Source organism: Gadus macrocephalus, chromosome 18 (assembly GCF_031168955.1).
Source record: "Gadus macrocephalus chromosome 18, ASM3116895v1".
NCBI lineage: Eukaryota > Metazoa > Chordata > Actinopteri > Gadiformes > Gadidae > Gadus > Gadus macrocephalus.
In genome coordinates this window covers 7,593,963-7,620,457 of record NC_082399.1, presented here as the reverse complement: position 1 = coordinate 7,620,457, position 26,495 = coordinate 7,593,963, and the positions used below count along the sequence as shown (strand labels likewise).

Sequence of the window (26,495 nt, the reverse complement as noted above, 5' to 3'; positions counted from 1 at the left end):
AATACTCTGTCAGTAATGGCTGGGCACACACCACGGTTTAGTGAGCTCTCCTCTGTAACCATGGCGACTACAGCTTACCTAAGTGCAGCAGATGTGTGTAGTCCACGTCAGCTTGTTTAGGGCAGGATACATTAAATCCTGCTTCTGGGCCGTGTGAGAGGAGGGTTTAGTTGTCTATAAGACAATAGCACAGCAAATTAAATGTGTTGTGTGACTCTTTTAAAGAGGATCATACAATAGACCCAATTCTGGATCCCTGTAATCATTGCATTACTTTATTATCCCTGTAGCTCTTGCTTATTTTCAGATTAATTTAATGTGAAACCAGCCATGAATGTGTATGCTGATTGCTTTTTATTTGGCATGAATATAGAGTGCTGGGATTTATTAAGTAGAGAAATGTATTTTAAGTTTTGGAAAAGTAATGACTGGGGACATTTTTATCACACAATACAAATAAAGGGTATATTTTGTTTGGGTACAGTTTTTCTGTTAATTATCACTGATGTCAGCCTTAATGTTATTACATTGGATGCCGATTTTAGTTAAAAGCTAAATTTGCATAAATGCTTCCTAAGAGAAGGATTAGCATTATTGTTTTGTCTGTGAAGGGAAACCCCAGAGTACAGTGAGCCAACATCAGCAGTATGTTAGCTCACTGTAAGCGAACGCAAACGCAGCTGAGAGCTCACAACATCACAGAACATGTGCAGAGCGTAGGGAGCGACACAGGTGCGGGACGACCCGTCAAAGGTTCCTCACACCAATCTGCGCCGGTGTCAAGGGCAAACGCGCGTCTCCCCAACTTTCCAACAGATTGTTCCGAGATCAAACGTTGCCCATGGCGCTTTTACTCACCGGGGACGACGCGTCTCTGTGACCTTTACCCGCTCGCAAAGCCTATCAGTTTGAGATCCCTTAACACCCCCCCCTTTTACTCCCCCTTCTCCATTCAATCAAAGCAGCCTGCGGAAAACACAAAAGCTAAAGGCCTCGTGTTTACTGTCTAATTACAGGTCTGCCTCCGGTCCCTATGTAAAGACAGATTAACCCACTCCTTGCCTCTCAGCCCCATCTCTCCCTCTCTACAACACCCTGCACACGAGGGATCACACATCTGTCAATCCCGGCCTCATTAGGTCCCTCTTTAAACACAGGGCAGTCATTGCCACCGCTTGGTACGAGACACACTGAGATCATTTTTTTCTCCTAACCCACTCGTGTGTAAACGGGTGTCAAACATATGTAGAGGAACTAGACGGTGGAACCAGGTGTACTTGCGTTTAGGCCGGGAGCATTTGAATGCCGGTGTTATTTCTGTGTGATGCATTTCTATTGAGTGGTTGTTACCTGTAGTGTGTAATTGTTGTTGACACTGTCAGATGACAGGAAGTGTTGTGAGATTGGTCTTTTGCAAAGGACACCTGGGGGGGAGTGGGGGGTCTTTTGTGTGTTGGAGGGGGGATGGGGAGGGAGGGGGTACCTTAAAGTATACACCCCATGCTGTGTGACATTTAGCCAACCTGGAGTTCCCGAAGGTCCACAGCGGTGTGTGTGTGTGTGTGTGTGTGTGTGTGTGTGTGTGTGTGTGTGTGTGTGTGTGTGTGTGTGTGTGTGTGTGTGTGTGTGTGTGTGTGTGTGTGTGTGTGTGTGTGTGTGTGTGTGTGTGCACTGTTGGCCGGAGAAATGGTGTTCTATAAATGGGTGCATACATAGCTAGCTCCTAGATAGCCTTTAGCTGCTGGGTAGATTTTGGCAGTATCCCCACAAGCACTGATTGATAAATCAGACTCTGCGTCACCGGCACCACTCTCCAGACAAAACACAGACAAGTGTACGTGTTTTAGTGGTAAAGACGTCACGATACGCGTGCGTTGCGACACTCAATACGTACAAGGAACACTGCGACGCATTGGCACGCGTAAGCATACAGGACAACCAATAAAAAGTGTCCGTCCATCTTGGGCCTCTGTACGACAGGAGAGCAATGCTCTCAGAAGAAAATTACAGGTGGCTCACGAGGGCATTTTCATCAAGCAGGGCAAATTCCCCACTGCCCGCTTCTCCTCCTCTGTGGGCTTCAATAAGCAGCAGTGTTGGAGGCACTACAAGGCAAAAGCTCTTTGTCTGATGAAAGAGAGGGAGGAGGAGGGAGAGAGACAGAGAGAGAGAGACAGAGAGAGAGAGACAGAGAGAGAGAGAGAGAGAGAGAGAGAGAAATAGAGAGAGAGAGGGGGAGAGCGAGCACCGAGAGTGATGTGCCATTCAAACGTGACGTGAGCACCGGCCGGCTGCTGAGTGCAGATTTATCGCCGTCTATATTTTCCAAAGGGATCTGGATCGTTATGAAAGAGTCAGCAGTTTGAAGAAAGAAAAAGAATGAGAGAAAAAACAATCTACATTCCTTTGCCTCTCCCCTAGTCCACTCATAAATCCACCCTGTTGTGAATCCCTCCTCCTAGCCAGCCCATGCAGATACACACCGCTTGACTCCTGGCTTCGGTTTTTGCCGCAACGGCGATAGCATATGTAATGGATACATACAAATGGCACCAAACAACCCCTTGCCGTTTTGGCAGAGACAAAAGAGTTGGGGGCGGGGGGGGATCTGGGGGGATGTTTTTTTTTTTATGCCACCTGTGGCCTCCCTTGCCAGCAGGGGGTCGGTAGGGTATGCATGACTTTCACCTCTGGCGCTGGCTGCCGTCCAGCCAATCAGCCGCCGCCGCCGCCAGTCACTCCAGTCTCACCACGGAGCCACCAGGCACTCTACGCTATTTCGGGGGGCGACGGCAGCTGCCTCGTCTGTTTTGTCAGAGCCACGTCTGACTTCAGTCCCCCTTTGTTGCCTGGCCTCAAAGACAGGCTCCATTAGCGCTGATTGGTTCACTCAGAGGTGCGTTCGCCCGCCAGGTTATTTTTAAAACGGCTGCAGGTAAACGGCTGTTTATAGCCGTCACCTCCCTGTCTGAAAACCCACGCCTGCTGAATGAAGACACGCACTCGGGCAGTATGTGGAGAATGTGTTGTGCCTGTGGATCAACTTTGATCAGTTGACAACGTCAGACGCCATCTGTTCATCATTTGCATCCTAACACTTAATGTACACAGCATCCGAATCCTGGAGGCAAACAGTATTTGCAGAATGGATTTTTGGGACGGGGGTAGTATATTTAAAGAGTGCTATAATACACCCACTCACGCACGCAAACACACATATCAATGCGGACGTGCACTCACAAAAGTACGCACACACACACACACACACACACACACACACACACACACACACACACACACACACACACACACACACACACACACACATCAATGTGGACGTACACTCACACAAGCACACACATACACACATGCAAGCACACACATACAAGCACACACACAACAACAAACACAGAGCATTCATTTGGAACTAGTTGGCTTGCTACATTCTCAACGCATACCATCCGGGGAGCGTAGTTAGCACATCTCCGTGGTGTTGACATGCAGAGACTATTCTGAATATGCTTACAATGGCATTCCTCGATGCCTTCTGAAATAAAACACACCGTTTGTTGCAGGTTGGCAGCAGGGTGTCATATCAGAAACACTCAAGGTGTATCTAAGCTGCATTACCAGAGGTATGGTAGTGGCTATTCCGTAGCCGTATATTTCTAAAAAATAAGTAGCCCACATCATCTACAGACTCCTTCCATAACTTGTGAACAAAATAAGACAATCAGTTATAAAACTGTAAATGCAACATGTCTTATTTATGAAAGTGCAAAGTACACAGAATTAGCACATTTCCACCGGAGGGTGTGGATCGGTTCGGTGTGGGTTGGTGGAGTAGTGAAGGTGCGGTTCAGCGCAGCTCAGTTACGCCTCGTGCCCACTACCTCCGTCCGTTGTCTGATCCCCATTGACTTTGAATGGGAAAGGCATTGTGGATCCGTGGGCTGAAGGCTCTGTCAAAAAGTTGAAATGTTCAACTTTTTCGGCAGCGACGGATCCGTCATCCAATCAGATCACGTATGCAAATGTAAGCACTGTGACACTACTCGGGCTCTGACGACCCTGGAAAGCTCCCCCATCCGTCAGCCACGCCTTCTGAGTCCTTTGACTGACGGTGCAATGGGCACGAGGCGTCAAGCTTGGTTCACACTACCTCCGTCCGTCGACGGACGGATGGAATTTGAGATGTGTTCAACTTTCAGGCAGCGCCGGATCCATTGGCCAATAATATCGCGGTTTTGCAAATACACTACAGCGTCTACTGGATCCATTTTGCAAAGCAAGCAGGAAGAAGCAGGAAAAATCTGGCCGTTATATTTTTTTAAAGAAATGTGTAATGATAGGATTGTTTGGGGGGGGGGGGGTGGGTTAAAGGGGATGGCGATAGCCGCGGCAGCTACGTTAGCATTGTGACCTCATAGCAGCCCGACACAGTGTAGCCTGCTAATAAATCCAAGGAAAAAGATGAACACGCACAATGAACAAAGATCACCAATGTAGGACGACCAAGAAGGACGGGAAACTTTTGTGCAACATTTTTTTCAATAAACGAAGCTTTCGCCATTGTCCAGAAATACCTCGCGGATAATGCGTTTGTTTGTTATTATCCCCCTGTCTCACGGAAGTGCGATTCTGTCGACCAATCAACGGACGGTGTGTGTAGCTCAAACTTGCCGGGCAACCTTTAAGGCGTCTCAGTACCCCAACGGAGGAGTACAGCGAGACGAGTATGGCTCAATACGGCTCAGACTGGGTCACACCCACTTTTGGCGGTGGAAACGCGACCCGTGCTTCTTTAATAGGTCCATGGATCCGTGCCGCACCTTAGCGTACTGAGCCGACCGGCACCCTCCGGTTGAAACGCGGCATTAGTTGTCCCTGAATAACTCGCGTATCTAACATTAGTTCCGCATGACATTAATTAATTGCACGCCAGTTTTATGTGTTTCGTGTATTCTCTGTGTAAATCCATGCACCGAACCGTGACGTCCGTACCGATTCGGTTCAATACGAATACATGTATCGTTACACCCAAGGCCGCCTTAATGCACGGGCTTGCCTGGGCTGAAGCCCCAGGGCCTACACCGATTGGGGGGCCTATCATGAGCTGCAGTAAAAAAATCAAAATTAAAAAAACCTTTATTTTTTATTCTATACTGGCCCATGATAGGCCCCCCGATCGGCGAAGGTCCAAGACAATGTGATTCTGTCTCCCCCCCCCCCGTCCCCCCCGTCCCCCCCGTCCCCCCGCCAAAAAGTTACACATCTTCATTGTAAGATCCCCTCTCAGGGGGCCTACGAAACCTCTCAGCCCCAGGGCCCAATGGCAGGTTAAAGCAGGCCTGGTTACACCCCTAGTCTGTGTTTGTACGCATGATAAAAGGTGATGATAAAAATGATACAACATGATAACATGATAAAAAGCCGGTATATTGCTCGCTTTTCTGAGCCAGGTCCATAAAGCAAACAAAAGGCCATTTGGCTCCATACTTTTCCAATGAGCGTTTTGGAACACCTTCAAACACTACAGACCTTTCAATGCATCTTTAAACCACCAGGGTAACGGCCCACTCACAGACGTAGCCGAGGCGTCAATGAGGGAACTTTTGATTTAGCATCTGGCGCACGGTGACGATGGGAGGGCTCTACATCAGGCGAGGTGTGGTGCACCCATTCCGCCCTTGGCAACCTGGATGTAATTAATCCCGTTAGCCACTTGCACAAAATGAACACCGATAGGATAATGGATGTAGCAATGTCCCAGGACGCCGCTACCCTTTTTTAATTGTCATTTGCACGGTTCTTTAACGTCCTATCGACATCTCACTGTATAACGTGTAGGCTTGTTTGAATACGATATTTATCCGGGCTCCCTCCCCCCCGCATCGTCATGAGGCCTTCCTCGAGTGTGTGAATTCCCTTCGCATGTTTCCTTTATTTTTATCCGGGAAAACTCTGGCTCCCTCTCTGAACACCTGTCGTCATGCTGAGTTCTCCCAAGGCATGAGCCTCCACAATCAGAGAACAATCATTTCTCATCCATTGCTTTGCCAAGGAGAAGGTTCCCCGAGAGCCAGCAGTGGCACACGATTTACATTTGTCCCACGTGATTGGAGTTTCCATGCCTATTGTTGTGTTGTCGGCCACACAGGACCCCTTCTCCTGCTAGGGGGGTGAATCGTTCTGTAAAGAGAGGCCAGACCAGTGAGTCATCCCATGATTTCCATTGAAAACATGCTTCGCCTATCGCAGGAAAAAATGTCCCTCCTGTGCAGAGATTTCATCTTTTTAACAACAGGAACAATAGCAGCGGGAGGGTATGGACTTATTGTGATGGATTTGTCGAGGTTTATACCTAGTGGTGCGTGGGAAATGTTTGATGCTACTGGTAAATGAGTTCCATTTTGTCTCTACCGACCAATTGGTGTTTTTGGACGGCTACATCATGGTTCAGCCCTAAGAGCTGCATGCTGTGCTGGGGGAAGACCGCATGTGAATCCCAATCCCGTTCCCGTCCCCCATCCACCCACCCCTCCTACCCCACCGGCCCATTCCGCCCCCACCCGCCAGCCTAAGCTCTTTATACTTGACTGCGAGAGTAGTTGGAAGCCTTCCATAGTGGCTTAAATCAAGGCTTAGCCAATATTGGATTTGAGTATTTCTATACAGCGGGTGTGCGGCACAGCGAGTGGATTTCTAGCTGTCTGTGTCCATCTAGGACGACGTCAACAAACCCTTTCCCATTCTGAAATATAGACCAGAAATCCACCCCCCTCCCCGGTGAAGTACACCGTGTGCAGGGTCACAATAAGACACAGTTTGAGGTTACCTTGAATGCCCGGGTCCTGGTGTCGCTCACCTCAGGAACTTGTGTAAACTCCGCCCCGCCCCCTCCCCTCCTGATATCAGATCACTCAAAATGTAGCGTCACCCCAAGTCAAGCAAACAACGCATCGAGTGTCTCACAGCCGGTAGTTACAGTGCAACCTACACTTTGTGAAACACAACCCTTGGGGGGGGGGGGGGGGGGGGGGCGTGATTCAAAGGAAGGGTTAATCGTCTCAAGTGTTTTGACCTACGGTTCCTATAGTATCCCTATGCATTGCAAGACAGCTTCCTGAAGAGCTGGTTTGTACTTTCTCATATTCACAAAGGCGGATGAAAAGAGGGTGCAAAGCAGACACCTTATAAAGAAGAAATACACATCCTTCAAATAAGTTCCCACTATCAACTTCAGACAGAATCCTTATGGATTCACTTAGGGAGCGGCAGCTAGGGCCCTTTTCTCATGGTACCCTTGGAAGTGTGGGCCTGTAAAGCCCTTAGACACTGTAGGTGTGATACTGTCTAGTCCTAACCCTCATCCATTCGCGTAACCCTCCTTGGGCCTAAACATTTTTTTTGTTTGGTTCCGGTTTCCGACCGACCCTGTCAATTTATGTGCGACCCAAATTATTTTATGAGCTTTAAAAAAAAAAAAAAAAAAAAAAAAAAAAGATATTTTTTTTATGCAAACTATAATCACGTTTTGGTACAGCACCTCTTCATTCTGTACAAGGATGAGCGAATTTTCTCGTTTTTAAATGAAAACAACCTACCTATCATTCGCTGCCGCTGGAAAAAATAAAATAAAAAAATAAAATAAATTCCCTACCATGACCTCAACTGACAACCAACAGGAACCAAACTTTTTTTTTTTTTAGGCCTTGGTCTCAACGTTAATCTCGGTAAAGTGTTGAGTTGAGAGAACGCTGAACCCACCGTGCAAAATCGACGTTCCACTCAGACATGGATATCACTTTGTCATTTTATTGACATTGTTCTTTTTAATTCAGTCTGAATCACACCGATGCATGTGATCATTGCTCTAAAGCCTGCATTAGAGGGCGTAGATGTATGGAAGGGAGGTGAATGTTTTTGTGAAGCAATTAGGAAGGACTACAAAAAATGCAGATCCAGTCACTGATTCGCCAATAATTGAGTAGGTCCTTTAAGCCTTTGAAATGGAGCCTGTGAAACCACCCGAAAATGTGGTAGTTTATCCACTACCAATTATTTGAATAACCCATTTTTGGTATCTGTCAACTGGCACTCGTGTTGTGCTATCGAAGCAAGCATCACCTACAGGTGCGGCAACGGAGGGTGCAATGTTTGCTTGTTTCTGCCCACATTGCAAGACGCTTGTTCTGTTCCTCTTACAATGTGGGTCACTGAGGAAGAGTTACAAACCGTTGTATCAGGAAAACCCCGTACTAAGAACCGCAGGCCCTCTGATAGGCAACCCGTGCAAAGAGCTCTGTTTCAGAACATTTCATAACTGTATTTTGAATGCGCCTCTAAAATGAAGCTGCCGTAATCAGTTCTTGCTAGCCCAGTGTAACCCTGTCTGTTCTCTGTGTCTATTCTATTTTCCACTAATGGGATCTTTGATATAAATTCTACCAAAGCCACGTCTCATGCGAACCGTCATACGTAATGGTGCAGGAATAGTCCCATCTGTTTTGTTTATATTGCTTCACAGCCTCAGTTGCACCAGGTCTTTAGTTATGTATTAATGGAGCCCTCTCAAAGCCGCATTACACAAACACAATATAAGATCCACGGCGTCCGGGTTGGAGCAGGCATTAATTACTGCCCATTGTGTTCCTAGTCAGCTGGTTTCATAACCGCTAACCACTGAGTTAAGAGATTGATTTAGGTTCATGTGAGTCAAGGCGCTGTTTTCGACCTTGTTGGTTGTGAAAACTCCCCTAGCTTTCAATATGATGGCCTCTACACGCAGTACATCCAATGTTGGAAAGGATGTACCACATTATTGCTATTTATTTTGTATCCCGAGTTTGTTCATTGTGTGTACGTTTGGTTCATCCGCCTTTTTTTATTGCGCACACTATCAATCCAATAGGGGATAAACAGAGCAGTGGAGACATGAAATCATGTTAATCAATATGTTTGCGTTCCTTGGCCGGAAGTGCGAGCTAGGTGGTTCATCCCAGGAGAACCTTATCCTTCAATAAATCGACCACACCTCACAAAAAAACCTTCCATTTTTTCTCGTCCACACACTTGAATACAATCATCGGTGGTGACATGCTTAGGTTACCATTCAGGAAGTCCGTACGAATTGCAACCTGCTGACCAAAATGAGATGGAACGAAGCTTTTGCAATACCAAAGAAAATTGTGTCAAAAGACGTTGTAGAGCAGGGGTGCCCAACCTTTTTTGACCCAAGATCTACTTTTCAAGTAGCCAACCTCCCGAGATCTACCAGCAAACCTACCTTCAACTGCTGTTGACAGCGCATGCGCTACCGCGCGTATATGTGCCGCGCAAATTTTATTTTATTAAAAAAAAAATATATATATTATTATTATTATTTTTTTTTTTCTTCACCCCTCGCGATCGACTTGGGATCTGTCGGCGATCGACTGGTAGATCGCGATCGACTGGTTGGGCACCCCTGTTGTAGAGGATACACGGCCGGCCACCGCCTGTGGAGCGACGGCTATAAAACAAAACACCCTCCACCGCCCTTCCAGTTTTCCACTCTGGGCTCCGGAGCGTCTCTGTGGCGGTGGCGGTGCGTTGGTGTTCTCTCCCCGTGACGTCACCCCGAACCTCCCCAGCCCCGGCCGTTCCTCCACCCGCTCTCTGACGAACCCCCCAGCGAGCACACTGATAGCAGAGAGGCTTTTGTTGCGGTTCTCCTTGGGGGGGACGGGGGGGAGGAAAGGGAGGATGGAGAGTTCAGGTGGGGGTGAGGGGGGTTGAATGCTTTTAACGAGCCACCAGGACCCATTCCCCGGGGCCGTTTCTTAATTACTGTGAAACAAAAACAAAAATGACAAACTAATGAAAACAATTAAAAAGGGAGTTGGGTTCGCTGGAGCAAGCAACCTTTGGTACATGCAAGTATGATACAGTGATTATGAATATATTATAAATAGACTCGAAAAAATAATAATACGAGATCCCCTGAATATGAGCTGACCTGCATCTATGCTGGTAAATATACTGCATTTCTGTCGTGTGTGTTTCCTCATGCAACCACTCGAGCCCCAGTCACTTGAAGGAGGCAGCATGAAGCCTCTCAGGAAAGGCACAGAAACTAACAAAGAACTAATACACTTACATCGAGGAGATAAATGCGAAATCCTGCGCCCCCTCCAGCGGTTTTAACCCACGTGTGTGTACGTGTGTGTTGACTTTACAGGCATGAAAGGGAAAACCCCATGGATGAAGCCCTGCTTAGCGGTGGCTATTCTAAGAACACATTGATCACACTGAGAGATGTACAGGCCAACTGCTCTCAGAGCTGATATAATGGCCCTTGATGGATGGTCTTGGTTTTTGGCCATGGTGAAATTAAATTAAATTGTCACCAGGGGTGCTGTGCTTTGTTGTTGGTTCATTCTCTGCTGACATATCCTGGAACACTGACCAGTGAACTTTAAACAGCAGGCGAGTAGTGCTGACTCTTAGCGATATCTAGCTCCCACCATACATTAACATAGTGACTCTTTACTAGGCCATAAGAAATACTACAAATTCCCAAAACTACAACAAACACTTGGAAACTTAGTGTATTCCCTGATTGCTTATTGCGTTATTCACCTGATTTGTCAAACCGCACCAGTAGGTCCCTTGTGCTACTGTGCTAGCTAACTCTTCTATCCTGTCAAACTACTTGAGATACAGTAGGTTAAGATGAAGACTCTGACATTGGTCATTGATGTCATGCAGCCATTGTCTGGCTTAGTGTGATAGTACCATTCTGACATGACATGGCACATTGACAATTGTCAAACAGACAGACACGCAGACAGACAGACAGGCAAGCAGGCTAGTAGGAAGACGGTTCTATTTTCAAGAAGATTGATTGAAGAGTGATTATGAATGGCGCGTCAAACAGTGTCATTTCCCATCACCATGGATAACTAAGCTGTAATGTAATTTGTTATGTCGTCTAAATGATGAGCGGACTCTCTCTTACTTGCGTGCTCTTCCGTCTCCATGTACGTGTGCTATTACACTGCACGGCAGATGTCAAAAGCATTACTGATGCGGAACGCTTAGACTCTAGATATGATAGCTCACTTGGCTCTTAGTCTATGTTGTCGTAGACCTTTAACGTTGGCTACTCCCCATATATGGCAATGGAACCATACGCTAGCCATAAACTATGGTCATTAACTTGCTGATGGCTAAACTGAACTTCAGGAGGGTTAAAGCAACAATCGAAGCAGCTCTGTTAGAATGACTAATACACTTTGGGAAACACAGTATAATATGTTTTGGAAAGCTTGTGATTACCGCTGACAAGGATCAGAAAAAACAACTTCAAAAGCGTATACATTTTCCTATGGAGACACAGAAACACAGAAACATAGACAGAGAGACAGACCGATCACCTGTGGATAGATATTGCTCTCCCTCTCTCTGCCTCTGCCTCTGTCTCTGCCTCTGCCTCTGTCTCTGTCTCTGTCTCTGTCTCTGTCTCTGTCTCTGTCTCTGTCTCTGTCTCTGTCTCTCACTTTCCCTCACTCTCTCTCACTTAAGGAGGATGCCAGGTCCACAAGAGTACAAGCCAGGTCCCCTTATTAGCATTCATTTTGTATTTTTCCCTTTCTCCGCAAATGACACACGCACGTACGCACACGGTGAATACACACACACACACAAGATACACACATGGTTAACACGCACACGCAAGCACGCATGCACGCACAGTTAACACACACACACGCGGTCAACGCAGACGGTGAACACCAGCTTAGGCCTCTCCCAGCGATGCAGCTGTACTTTTAAGACATCACGCCCTGGTGTCTGCCCTACGCGGTAAATCTGGATGAGGGAAAGGAGCGGTTTTCCGAGAAGATTAGATCAGGATCACCCCAGCTCATACCAGATTGCCTGTTGTTGTGTCTAACTCTAGTAGGGCATCAGAGAGACAAACACTACAAAATGCTTGTAATCTGATTGTAATCAACAATTTAGTCTGTAAACTATCACAGTTCTAGGATTAAAAACTGAGAGACAGGGAGGCCAGTCCTACTTTGATACTATGATACAGCAGAACTTCTGCAGCTGGAAACAAGAAACGGAAAGGGGCGGAGTCAAGCCTTGTTCCCTGTTTGGTTACGGAGATATTCTACTGAGGAGTAACTCATTTGCGTGATTGAATAAAGCTTTCAGAAGGGGATTGAAATTAGTGAAACATTTACAGACACTTTTATTGTTTACTAGTGCTGGCCGAGTTTGTGTTTGCTGTTTATTACGAGCTTGGCAAAACATATAATGCAAAAGAAAGTGTAACCAACCTTTCCCAATGATTTGAGGTTCTCTGCTATTAGACTTTACATTATTCATCTGAAGGGAGATTTTTTGACACCAGGCCTCAGTGAATTAAATGTATTTCTCTTCTAGTCAACTTAGACCGAAGATAAAAAATGATGAGATGAAGTGATAAGTCTCGCCAGGCAAACATAATTATGCTCACAAATATTGACGTTCGGGCGATAAGCAATATATATTGTTTACCCTTGGGGCCATATCTATTCATTCTCATCTTAAGTATGGGCTTGGACACCAATGCAAATAGTCAGTTACAGGATGTAGGTGTCTATTCACTAGACTTGGCTTGTAAACAGGAGAAAGAAACATTGTCACTTATGAAAATAGAATGACCCTGGCCTTGTCCTTCTTTACTGCATGACAGCTCTCTGTAAAGGCAATGGTTCTCGTAATATCCTTGTTCCTAATTATGTGCGTCAGTAATGTCTCCAACACCTCCTCTTTGACGTGGGCAAGAGTTGCTATATACTGCATATATATATATTTATATTTATACAATATACATCTTTATACATACACTCTTGGTGTTTACTTTTCTGTGTGTGTGTGTGTGTGTGTTACGTGCACATGTGTGCTGTCCGGTAACATCCCCTGCTGTCGGCCCTAATTGCCACGGACTCTCTCGTTAATGATAATAATAATAATACATTTCATTTAGAGGCGCCTTTCAAGACACCCAAGGTCACCTTGCAGAGCATATAGTCATCATACATTTTTTAAAAAACAAGACATTGTGGATGTCAGGTCCCCTTATTAGCGTGTTGTGTGTGTTGTATGTGTGTTGTAAAAGTCCCCCCCCTGCCTCCCTCCTCCACCGTTACGGTTCCTGTTCTGCGGCGGATGGAGGCCTTTATGGGTGTAGTTGTAAACATGCGGATCAATCCGTGGTCGCCGACTCCTCCAGCCGATTACAGCCTGAACGCCGCCCAGCCGCCCCAGCAGCCTTTTCTGCTCCTCCTGTCCTCTAAGTGGATAGATTTGCAGCGCCAAGGACGTGTTCATCAATTCAGCCCCACCCACATAAATCCCCGTCCGTCGCTCCGCCCTTAAACGGATCGGACGCAAGGAGGCCTTCTCTCGGACGGCTACTCGAAGAAACCTTTGTAATCATTGAGCACTTCCATGTATTGAGTATTTAACCATCCTGATCCTACTGTTTTAAATATTGGATCTTCCACCTTGCAATAATAAGCCTCCTGTATTATTATTTTTTGGCAGCATTTGTAATTATGCAGCGGTGATCACACCCAATCCACTCCAATACAATGTAAATGAGACGCCAATACCCCTAAGTGAACCACATCTCAATAACGTCACTTTATCATTTTAAAAGACAGGGCTCCAGTCGATTGTAATCCATGTCGAGGCAGACAGCCCGGAGTGTTCAGCCGAAGAATGTCAATGAGTGACATTAGTATGCACCCCTTTCCCCCCTAACGAGTGACATTTTGTCCAGAGTGGCAGATGACATCCAGCGTGGCATTTCCTCGTCAGGACAGGGGGACAGATGGGTCGGCCCTGTATTTCCCACGGGCGGCCTTCCGGCTGTGCTTATTTTAGCCGGAGCAGACCTCTGGTCCACCGGAACCCGGGCTCTGCTGCTCAGCAGTCACCCCGGAGGTGCATCGACGCGCAGGTTTTTAGACGTTTAATGAGCTTTTCCAGCAACCGAAAGTTAGGGCAAGAAAGTCTCCCCGGGCTGGGGTCCTCTCCCCCCCCCGTTGTTGGATGTGACCTGTCCTAGTGCAACCTCTCCATCGGTGGAGCCGGTGGCAGATTCAGATCCAGGGCAGCAGCTTTTCCTGTGAACAAAGATGCAGTGAATGGAGCCGATGCACAAATCTCTGGCTTCCCCCCAATGGCCTCTCTGATCCCCTACCCTCCCGCCCTCCCCCCTCTCGCCCTCCCGCCCACCCCGGTAACTACAGGCTTTAAGAAATTTCGGAACATGCTGACCCCTGGCTTCAGCCGGTTCGGTTATAGATGGAGCGTTGGAAGTGATCTGTTTTTTACTATTGTGGAGGCTGATCGGCGCGGCTCAGGGGACACATCTGCCAGGACTAGCCAAAGTCGTCATCTGTGGCCCAAAAGAGGCCAATTGATGATACAGAAAAGGGCAGTTTTCTTTTTTGGTAGAATATATGTATGAGGGGTGAGGTAGGTATGATTTATGAGCCATTATTTGAGTGTAATTTCAAAGAAATGCCAAAGCCCTCGGTCAGCTTTTACTGAGTATGCGCTGAGTGAATATCGAGTAGACTGCGCCTGCCCCTATAAGAGCCAATTTAGATTTTTATACTTCTCTCCTGGCTTATCCCAGCTCATTTCTGGCATCTCTTCCTTGATTGGTTCGGGGATAGCATCTTGACTGTCAATCACAGGTGTGTATAATGCATCGCTTCTCAATGGCTGAGAAACACAGAGAGGGAGGGGACATTATTTTGGCTGCCTAATTCTCCTTTCCACACCATTTCTGCTCTCTCTCTCTTTCCTGCTCTCAAACCTCACCTACACCATCATTTAAATGACACATCCCATCTGACCTGACAGGCGATGCTGTCAGAGAGTAGTGCTGTGCGATTAATCTGATTTTGATCGCGATTTAGATTTTTACGTCAAACTAATATAATCAGGTTGAATCGATTTTGTTTAGTTTCAACTTGATAGTATTTGTATTCATTGAATGTTTCTAGAAATTTCAGAACAGCTGGATACCTATTTGAACATTATCTATTTGAACATTTAGTGTATTTTTTTTAAGGGGAAGTTCTCAGTTACAGCGTTTTCTTTTGGAGAGGAATGCTTAATAAATGCATCATGTTTTCAAACTCAAAAATAATAATTTGAATAACCTGGATTTCAATATCGACCAAATTAATCGTGAATATGATATTTTTCCATAATCGAGCAGCAGCCCTATCTGAGCGCCACCCCCTCTTTTCCCAGAGTCAGTCCGTGCGAGTTTCTCAGCCGAACCCGGTCAAGGAGTCCTCTCTCTCACTCGACTCGCTTGTATCTCACAATGCCTTTCCCGTCGGTGAGTCAGCCTCTAAGTGGAGGCCTGGAGGGTGCTCCAAGCGCTGAATGGCCCAGCGCTGTGGAGCAGCGTCCTCATTGAGACCGACGTTTACCACATCGGATCCCTCGCCAAGTGAGCTGCCGCGGGGAGGGGGGGGGGGGTGGGGGAACTGGCCTCAAACAGTCGTTTCTGTCTGTGGAGAAATTGGGCACATTAGGCGTAATAGCACACATTAGTTACCGTGACATGATGTGGGCTGTGTCAACCGTGTAGTAAAACCGTGTGACACTGGGCGCGGCGTCTTCCACCGAGGAGCTCGTATCGGCGGTGAATGTGGGGTCGAGGGACTCCGCTTCGCTTCCAGAGTAAAGCGCTGCTCAGGGCGCTAAGTATTCTGGCCCCTGAAAGGTGTGATTTTTTTTTTTTGTGGAAGTGTGCGATGGAAGGGGGAGGGGGGGGGGGGGGGGGGCTGGTGGGTGGTGGGTAGGGGACTTAGGCTGCTGGTAACGGGGGCATCGCTGCTAGAAGTACGACGATGTCTTGCTTGGGAGCAACAGCAATTCTAGTAATAATATTGGGCTGATTAAGATGTAGACTACCGCTAAAAGGTTTGGGGTCACTTGGAAATGTCCTTAGTTTTGAAAGAAAAACATTGTTTTTTTTCAATGAAGATAACATTAAATCAATCTGAAATACAGTCTTAAGTTAATGTGGTAAATAATAAGGTGTACAGAGGTCTATTTCCAGCAACCATCACTCCTGTGTTCTAATGGTACATTATTTAGTTAGCCTAATTAAAAGGCTAATTGATGATAAGAAAATCCTTGTGCAATTACGTTAGCACAGCTATAAACGGTTGCCTAACAGTGAACGAAAACAACAACAACTGAAGGATTCAATGTTAACCAATTTATCGGGTAAATTGTGTTTTGATTGTAACAATCGTAGCAAAACTTCCCCATGGTGGGGCCAAAGAGGAGAATTATTACGGCAGTTATACTATTAATTCTACCTTTTGGAATCAGCCCAGATGTGTTGATGGTAGCAGTTATCTGTAGCTGCCAGTGAGCTCCCAGTGCATAGCATTGAAACACAGCTTAGGCTACCAGACAAACACGGGGGTGGAGGGCTTACATCCATGGGCTAAACCCCAGCGCAACGTGCCCCCTTGTGGATAGTAGCCTCCCTGCCGACAGATCGAGATACAGATGGGACGGTGTCTGCCTTTTCGTTGTATTTCTGCCCTGGCCGGAGATAAAGGCTGGAACATCATTGGCACAACCTCCCTGTCAGAACAAGGGTGATGGTTTACCCCAGCAGCCCCCCTTTCTTAGCCTTGCAGGCAGTGTTTGATCTAACGTGGGAGATTTCATTTAGCCCTGGCGACGAGCAGCCTTCATCATGTTGCAATTACCTTTTTGTCTTCTTCTTCGTCCAGCCCCCCCCCCCCCCCCCCCCATGGCTAAAGACATAAAGACACCTCCTGTCCTATTAAAGATGCGGGAGGGGACTAGGGGGAGGGGAAGGGGGGGTGGGGAGAGAGATAAAAAATGCATGGAGGTGTTTTCTCATTACGGAGACGTCAATTGTGCGGTGACAATGCAATTGCACATCATGGAAATGACTGGGCCCTGAGCTTATCCATTATTTACGCCCTTTTGGCCTCCGTGCGCGTGGGGACCCATTGTGAGGCTTCTTAGTCGGCTACGGCACGAGAGGTCACAGACAACTTCTGAAGTGCATTATGTTAAACGTGTTCTCTGCGTGGAGACGGCTTTTGTCTCCGCGGATTAACTCCGCAATCCTCAACCCTTCCTCCCTTCCTCCCTCCCTCCCTCCCTCCCTCCCCCCTCCCTCCCCTGCCGTCCTCCCTCCATTTATAATATCATAATGACTTTTAGAATGCGGGTTGCTTAGGCCACATTCTCATCCTCTGATGTAATGCGTGTCCTTGAGTGTTGATTAAAGTAATAACATGGGTCAATTTGATGAAAGTCTAACCTTTGAAATGAAGTATTTGTAGAGCTGGTTAAAATAACAGTTTATTCAAGTTTAAGAGTCTGTTTCCAGGTGAATGAGTCATATGCATGGCACATGCAACAACAGTGGAATGCTTGTTACCCCTTAAAAAAATCAATTTTATTTATATGATGATGTTTATATTGAAATTAAGTTTTGTTCACAAAATCTCTCTCAGTACACCCGTTTCAAACACGGTTATCTTAATGGTTGTATTATTGGGTTGCTTTTATTGTTATTATTATTATTATTATTGTGTAGCCTTATTGCCTCTGCTAGCGTCAGCTGCAAAGGCTGCTCAGTCACATGGTACAGGAGTAGACGCTCTGGTTCCCAGTTCCATCATGGACATTGACTGTTTCTTCCTTCCTGCGGCCATGTTTCCCCCCTGTGTCCGCCACAGGGGGAAACATGGCCACACAGACAAGGACCGTTATATTGATTCACTCTCAGCGCTCCGTGTGTGTTTGTCATGGTTTGCGGATGTCACAGGAAGAGTGCGTCCGCCTGGCAATGCTAGCATGTCTGGAGCCTTTGCTTCTGTGGCGTCGCGGTGGGTTCTTGGAGTGGCGGGGGATGGCCCTCTCAGGAACGGACAAAATGGGAGCCACACACACACTCATACACACACGCACGCACACTCATACACACCAATGTATACATGCCAGTGTTTAACCCAGAAAATGTCTTAGTCAAGGTGGTCAAGGAGCGGGGGGGGGGGGGGGGGGGGGGCAAGCACACACATACGTACACACACACACATGCACATTTTCATACACACACACACACACACACACACACACACACACACACACACACTGACAATTTTACAAGCTGCATAGCATCGCCAACGGTATGGTAGTGCCGCTCTCCTGTGTGTGTTTGTGTGCGTTTGTATTTGTGTGTGTTTATGCCCGTTATAAAAACACTACAATATATTTACAATTGACAGTTCATGAGGTGCACTACAGCGGAGGAGCTTGTTTAGTTAATGGACTTGTGTTTATCTGTGTGTGTGTGTTTGTTTGTGGGTCAGGGCCTCTGGCTGTGCTTGGGTGTTTGGTTGTGCGTGAGAGAGAGAGAGAATCAAAGACTGACGTATGAATTGAAGTCTACATTCATGAATGTTTGTGTGTGTCAATGAATACATGAATGCATTTAAAGTCAAACACAATAATTCAATGCATGACGAGCAGTATGGTAAAGGTAGCATAGGAGTGGGACATGGTGTGTGAATGAAACTCAAGCTTTGTGAACCTCTTGAACAGGTCTTCTTTGAGACGGTGAGTGGCAAACATAGGAATCGCTGTGGTTTTAGTTAGTCAGCCTCTTCCAAAAAACAAATGACTTCTGGACATTAACAACTGCTGCATTCCTTTCTCCTGAGCCTTTAAATGTCAAAGGTCATGGTAAACAAAAACAGATATGTGTGTGGCCCTGGTCAACATGACATGTCGTCCAACACAACGAAAGCCAAAGACAGAAAGCCATCAACTTTAACCGTTTTTTTAACTGCCGGGAATCCTGCAGCTGTACCTCTGTGTATTTCTGTCTTTTCATTCATCCATTTCTTTCATTGTTTTTATTATATTTCAGGTGGTGCTCGTCTTTGCCCTCAGCATCGGTGCCCTTGTAATATACTTCATCGATTCCTCCGAGTAAGTATTTCATATTTTGTTTTGTTGCGTGAATTACAATCTCATATCTTGTATAAGGATAACTCTCTCTCTCTCTGAGCTGACAACCACGTCACAGCCCACCTTGTCTCTTGCCGCTGCGCAGCAGAGTGCGTGATTGAAACAGGATGAAATGTATTTCCACCACACAGGTGTCTTTCCAAGCATAACGCAAGCTTTGAACTTTGACACCTGGGATTCTAGGCTATCCCTATCGCTCCGGTGTCACAGAACAGGACAGTAGCCCATAGTCACCCTTCCACCCAAGATAAACCACAAACTCATCGCCTTTTACGCATAAAACGATTCATAAATGTCGTCCATGAACTGTGTGCTGCATGATTCTAGTTGGAGACCACTCCCCCTATGGGTTCCCTCGGGCTACCTCAAGGTGGTAAAAACACACTTATCGTGTTCAGATGGAGCTGCACTAATCTGCAGGGCTTGGAGACAGGAAACAGGAACGGGAGCGACGTTCCAGAACAATCGCCATCGCTCATCAGTCTCCGGGAACAGAGCCTCCCGGCTTTGTGAGCTCCCAGCGCAACAGTTTACCAATTCTGTTTACCGTTCGTCTGGACATTCCATTAGTCAGCAGAAGAGCAGCAGCCACCACAAACACACGCTTTCATCAGGGCCTCAGCAAAGGAAGTCAATATAAAAGAATGTTGCGGGGGGGGGGGGGGGGGGAATCGTTTTTTCTTTCTAACGGACAGGGCTTACTTTCTGCCCGTTGTACTCTTGGTGGGCCGCGTGGGTTGATGTCATTTCATTAGACTGCATATGAGGCGGGGGGCTTTGTGTGGCTCTGCACAGGCTCCGCATGGTGAGCGTGGTCTCGTGTAATTATGTGGAAAAACCAGAAGGTAGAGTTACGGCCCATCGGCGACGCCATCTGTGTCTTCCCTTCCCCTCGGCCCGGCCCGCAGTGTCCAATGGCCCTTCTCGGCGGATGAAGAGTGACCTTTGACCCCTCGCCTCGCCCTCCGTACGCATTAGCGATGCCCTTGTTGGCGACGCACACGCCGTGCCATGAATAATGTTTCGACGTTTTATCCAGAATGGCGTGAGTCATGTGGTGGCGGTGGTGGTGTTAAGAGGGGAGGGGTCTGTCTTTGTTCTAGTTTTTATATTAAAGTCTAACTTTTAGATCTTAGAGATCCTATCTTTAACGCCCCTGTCCACCAAGCCAGCCTCTTACCGAGGGCCAAAGTACAGGAAGTTGGCGTACTCCCCTGGGCGCCCCCCTCTTGCAAGCATCGGCTGACTGCCACAGAAGCCGCCGGCTCCCTAATTAGCCCTGGGGGGTTTTCCCTCCGGCAGGGAGGACCGGTACACCTAGCCGCCGCCACGGACAGGAAGTCAACAGGAAATTCTTACATCACCGTGCTAAAAAGAAAATACTTTTTATTTTCCGGAGCACAGATAAAACCTCCTGCATGGATAACTTTTTCTCTTCCGGTTGACACCCGACCTAGAAAGAGTCTGGAAAGTGTTGCATAGCTTCTCCGGCACGCTGTTCATTACTCCATTGTGTCAGATAGTGTGCTTTTTTCTAACTTTCGATGCGGAATGTCCTACATTACAATTATATCCCTGCGATGGGTTTTCACATCCATCTTCTCCGTCATCTTCAGGCCTACAGATACTTTTCTTTCGACTTTTTACGATTTTTTTTCACATCGTTTTGTGACACTAATTTAGGATCTCTGTGCACCTGTCAGCTGTCCCGAATTGTCGTCTCCCATAATAAGGCTTTGCTGCACCCTCCCAGGTGTGTCTTGTGACCTGGCTTGGAATAATTCCGACACCCATTGTATAATTGCCAATACGCCCGGTCCCTGTAGAACAAGAGGCTTGCCCTATGGGGACATAAGATTCACCGTGATACCATTATTATGTATTGCCGCGGGTCTCTCTCTTGAGTCATCCTGCCAATGTCAATCTTGACTTGAGCAGATGACCATCTCCATTTCTCACCACATTCAATGAGTATCCTAGTGTGTTTTATTCAGGTTCAGCCTGGGGCTTATATCGGCCTATAGCCAGTGGAAGAGAGGTGTGTGTGTGTGTGTGTGTGTGTGTGTGTGTGTGTGTGTGTGTGTGTGTGTGTGTGTGTGTGTGTGTGTGTGTGTGTGTGTGTGTGTGTGTGTGTGTGTGTGTGTGTGTGTGTGTGTGTGTGTGTGTGTGTGTGGTGGGGGGGGTTACATATATGACAGCCGCTGTCGCTTCCTGACCAGGCCCCTCTCTGGAACTCAATTATTCAGCAGAGCAGATTCGGCCCGTTGCGGTCATTACTCTGGCCTGGTCTGCCTGCTATACGACAGCCATTACTGTGGCCCGGGCATCTTTGCAAAGAATCAGGGAGAAGTGCTAGACTATTGTAAGAGGGGCACCAGATTGAACATCGGTCTTGGTGTGTGTGTGTGTGTTTGTGTGTGTGTGAGAAGAACCTTGACATCACATACATCCGAGCAACCCCAATATAATCCCTGTGGCATTTTAGTATCAACCCATAAAGCCCACTTGATGAAAAATACTTTATCCCAGGTAGTTAATAAACCGTTGCGTAAAAAATGTGTCCGCCCTCATTCTGAGTGGTATTAAAACGTGTTTTGAGTAGTTTTTATGGATCAATAGACGGTGCACACCATTCACTATAGCGGTACAACAAGAAAGACAGTTTGTTGTAGAGGGAGGATGCACCAATGTTGCCTATGTGAAACACACAAAACTTTAACCAACTGAAACACACTTAACATACGCAAGTCACTAACCTACCCTAAGGAAAAACTAAACCTCGCCTACACACCCAAGCCATAACAATTGCATGATCCATGATTAACAGTTGCTGAAATCCATTGTTAACTCCTTCACTGCCCTCATGGTAAACATGGCGGGATTCAATGTCCAATTGTCGATTAAATGGTTCAATGGCAAAGTCCAACAATAATACACGCTATTGGGGGAATGGTCTGTTCTATTTGTTTTATTTTCCCCCAATTGTTTGCCGATTACAGACGTATGGCTTGAATCTTCCCAAAACAGCAGGTTCCACCCCATTCAGGAAGTACCCTTTACTAACCCATGCAATGAATGTATTGCCATTTGCCGAGCCCTGACGTGGTGACTTATTTCTCTTTATTGTTTATGTGAATTCTTATTGCCAGATAACAAGTTTTTTGAGGGTGAGACTCCACTACATTGCTAGCATCCGCCATTGCTGCTTGATCACATAGAGAAACGATATGAACCCTGCATGTATTTAACCCTTAAACTACTGCTTCTTGCTTTGCATTTCCATCTAGCCTGATAGCTTCTAATAGCCAACTAAAAAAAAAACATTGATCGTGTCTACAGAGGTAGGAAAGGCAGCCACATTGATGAAAGAAAATGGAAAAGGGCACGCTTAGAAACAAGCCGTATTGCGTGGGCGAATAAGGCTTATTCCTGAGACACGTTTGGCAGTTATTTAAGGGTTAACCAAGCATACTACTCAAGTTATTGCTTGTACGGACAATGAATGCATGTCTCTTTCTTAACAGTGAAACATCCTTTTGAGAAAACGATTCCCTATTGCACTTTAAAGATTAATCTATGTTGTGTAAATATTTGGATTGCATCTTCAGGAAAACGAAGAATGCATATGTGTGCCATTTAATAATGTCATAATATATATGTATGGTAGAGTTATTCCCCATCATCCCCCTCCCTATGTTATTATTGGGCCTGACATGTTTGTCTCTCTCTTCTACTCTGCAGTGCTATCGAGTCCTGCCACTACTTCTACGAGGACTACACGCTGCAGATCGACATGGCGTTCAACGTGTTCTTCCTGCTCTACTTTGGCCTGCGCGTGAGTACAGCCACACTGTTCCATAAGTTACTCTCCAGAGCCATACATGGGCTGTGGAGAGTAATCACCGTGCCTTCTTTGTCCATTGTTCCCAGTTCATCGCTGCCAACGACAAGCTGTGGTTCTGGCTGGAGGTCAATTCCGTGGTGGACTTCTTCACCGTGCCTCCCGTCTTTGTGTCCGTCTACCTGAACAGAAGTTGGTTAGGTGAGGGGACTGTCTGGAGGGCTGTGTGTGTATGCCGGGCCAGGGCTTCAGGCGTCATCCTGTGTGTGTGTGTGTGTGTGTGTGTGTGTGTGTGTGTGTGTGTGTGTGTGTGTGTGTGCGTGTGCGTGCAGGGTTTTGAGTAGATACTGGAGAGGTCTCAAGCCTTTGGTGCCACCCAGTGGTTTGAGAGTTCCCCTTCAAGAGCTCCTTGTGTTCAATGAAGGAGAAAACTGGGCTCTCGAGCCAAGACAAATCGGTCCGACTCCACGGTGTATAATTAATTTTCACCACTTGTCTGAGAATGGCTGAGGTCTTCGTTTCGGGGTCACGGCGTAATCTCTTTACGGACGGGGAACTGCTTGGACGGGTGCCCTTTTGTCGCCCTGAGTATTATTACCAATGTTGCGAGACTTTCTTTGGCAGGGAAAGTCATTGCGGCCGACGCTCAGTGGGAACTTTCCGTTCCGCGCGAGCGCACAAATTGGATAACAGGTGGACGTCGAAGAGGCGACGCATCAGGCTTTATTGTTTTCTCGATAGTTTCAACAGCCTGAACGTCCCACACTCATGGTCGCTGGGAGATGAGTCTTTTGCTGTGATTGTTGAGGTCAAGGGCTCCATCATTTAAATTGGTCACGCACGTTTCCGTGGGAGCAATTCCTGCGTGATGTGGCCGTCAGTGTCAGGTGGCTCGTCATTGTTCGAATGTCCTTCACCCAGTGCATAGATCATACCAGACAATCTATGGAGGTCAACGTATGAGTCAGACCGGGTTTAAAAGAAGGTCACAGGCTTTGTTCATGGTTCTCTGGTACTAGAGAACGTTTTCGTTTGGAAAAGGTGTGAATCCCCTCACCAGGAATGCGTCTGCGAGGATTTCATTTCTGTATTCCTCACCTCATTATTGGCCCTGAGAGCAACATTTAGCAGTTGTTCTTTTGATGAATGCGGTTCACACCCAACGCTATATGTACCTGCGTTTCTATCAAATACAACATTGTTATATGTTCAGTATTGGTTTAAGAACACTGTGGAAAAATAAACATTATCCTGTTAAGGTGGTACTAGATGAATGTGGATGTGGCACCATGTTGTTTGAGAGACGCTGGCGATGACGTCACCCGCCCACAACTTGAAAGCCACATGAAGCTTGCATGGACACTGCCATCTAGTGGTTGCTGCTGACACCTGCCAGGCCAGAGTACAGCAGAGGAGTTGTTAATTTAATTAGTTCTTCTTCCATCCTAGCATACAAATGTTATTGTGTGTCTGTGTACGTACATTCATTGTTATCTTCACACTTCACACTAACTGGTTGTAATTGTAAGCCCGGGTTCAGGCTTGAACAAAGAGATGCTCTCATGCACAAAAACCCATGCACAAAAAAAAATCTTTTCCTGCTGATGCATGAATAACTGTCATGCATCAGCAGACATCCATGTACGCAAATGTCCAAACGTGTGTGAAATACATGCATACAACAAATGTTAAAAGATAGCCCTCTGATTACCCTGTCAAACAATCACTTCATAACTATATTCGGACATGTTCGGATTTTGACAGTCCGTTCAGATGTACTGTGTCATTGGTTGAGGCTGCATAAAGTCCATTTTCCTTGGTTGGTGGGCTGTTGGCTATTTATTTTGGAGTCACATTTGTCTCCTGCAGTTTGAAGTGAAAGCTTTGCCAGGGGAACATTGAGTGCTTTAGAGCGTCACATTCATACCCATCTAGCTTAGCCATCTGCAGAGGGGCCACACTGCAGCTTTTAAATCATAGGCCGCTGAAATGTAAACACAGAAAGAGGCTTTCACCATTAATCTGGCCGCCACAACTCGCCCGGAGAGATCTCCCCTTCGTGGGAATACAGTGAAGTGATTGTGTGGGTCGTCTCCTAAATGGTTGTTGTAGAAATGAATCAGGCCACACACACACCACTTTGAGTGACTGCTGTGAAGATGAGTGCGTGATGTATAATTGCAATTCATGAATATAATAGTCACATTATATGCAGTTACATACACATTATGATAGTTTGACCCTGGAATCATAGCAATCAGACGAGACACATTGCTGCATTGCGTTTTTCTCAAGCTTGGCCATTCAATGTGGCACACCCAATTGAAAGTAGCACTATAACGAGGTCTACATCAACACAGTAAGATTTCATTCACATGATTCACGGGGGCATGTGAATTGCACACGTTCGCATCATCGGACGAAGAGCGACGATACAAAAGGCTCTGATTCAGAAGGCTCTGATTCAGAAGGCTCTGATCCATAAGGCTCTGATTCAGAAGCTTATCCGGAAGACACTGGTGTGTCACTTGACCCGTGTGCTGTTAAAAAATTGAAACCTTCCAAGACTACAGATCCTGTCAGTGTCACCAGTCAATGAACGGCTTGCTAGTCACCATCAGTGTTGGACCATGGCACCATGGTGAGATTACACCAGGCTATCCGTCCATCTGATGTGTACACTAGCTGCCCGGGGCCTCTTGATTTCTCTGGATGAGGGCTAAAGGAGCTTACACTTTAATATCCTGATGGGAAATGGGGTTTTCTCTAAGCCCCCTGTCTCGTGTACCCGGGCGTGGCCAGGCGAGGACTCTCCCAGGGTCCGCCGCCAAATGAGATCCCCATGTGATCTTATTTGGTCACTCATTTCCTCTTTTTGTTTTTTTGTGGTGTTGTTTTGTTGTGGTTGTCGTTGGCCCCTCCCACTCGCGCCGGTCAAATCAAACATCCTGATACGCGTTTGGTCTCCTTGTCATGTTGTCGTCGAACCACAGCAATGCCCGCCCTTTTTTTTTTTTTTGTACTTCATGTCGGAGTAAGCTACCCAGGGGAGGGGGTGGGGGAGGGAAAGGGGGGGGGGGGAGATGCTCAACAGTGAACCAGTAAACACGCACAACCATTAGCAGGCTAACCTCGGGACGCTTGGTCATCTCACTGGTGACTGGAAGGACCGAACGTTGTCTAGCTCGCTTGTTACCGGAGGGCGGCGGTGGAGATCTCACATCCCAGTGCTTAGAATCATGATCCCCGCCAAGATGATGGTGTACAGTCGCCCCGACGCGGGGAGCCGCCCCACCACGGCGGTGGTGAACCAGAGGCGGCGCAAGAAGTCCACGGGGGAGCTCTTCCAGAAGGGGTACCGGGTCAGGTCCGGACACGGGCAGGCCGCCGAGAAGGCAGAGCGGGACACGGTGTGCTATAACCTGGGCTCGTGCTTCCACCTCGTCTATTACTGGGGTAAGAGACTCAGAGAGGGAGCAGGGGGAGGAGGAGGAGGAGGAGGATGAAGGTGGGAACGCTCCCACCTGATCCCCCCCCCCCTTCCTCACACCGCCCC

General features: G+C 47.0%; 1 protein-coding gene across 11 annotated transcripts in view; it reads left to right on the top strand.

Moving 5' to 3' along the window:
- LOC132446434 (calcium-activated potassium channel subunit alpha-1a) overlaps positions 1-26,495 on the top strand; it is a 78,691-nt gene that overhangs the window by 16,105 nt on the left and 36,091 nt on the right. For 10 of the 11 annotated variants that reach the window (XM_060036737.1, XM_060036736.1, XM_060036738.1 and 7 more), the window contains exons 3-5: positions 18,998-19,059; positions 22,840-22,933; positions 23,029-23,140. In XM_060036737.1, coding sequence (XP_059892720.1) covers positions 18,998-19,059; positions 22,840-22,933; positions 23,029-23,140 — 268 coding nt within the window. Of the gene's footprint in view, positions 1-18,997; positions 19,060-22,839; positions 22,934-23,028; positions 23,141-23,236; positions 26,396-26,495 lie in introns of those variants that run through there. The other variant, XM_060036745.1, reaches the window with a different exon arrangement.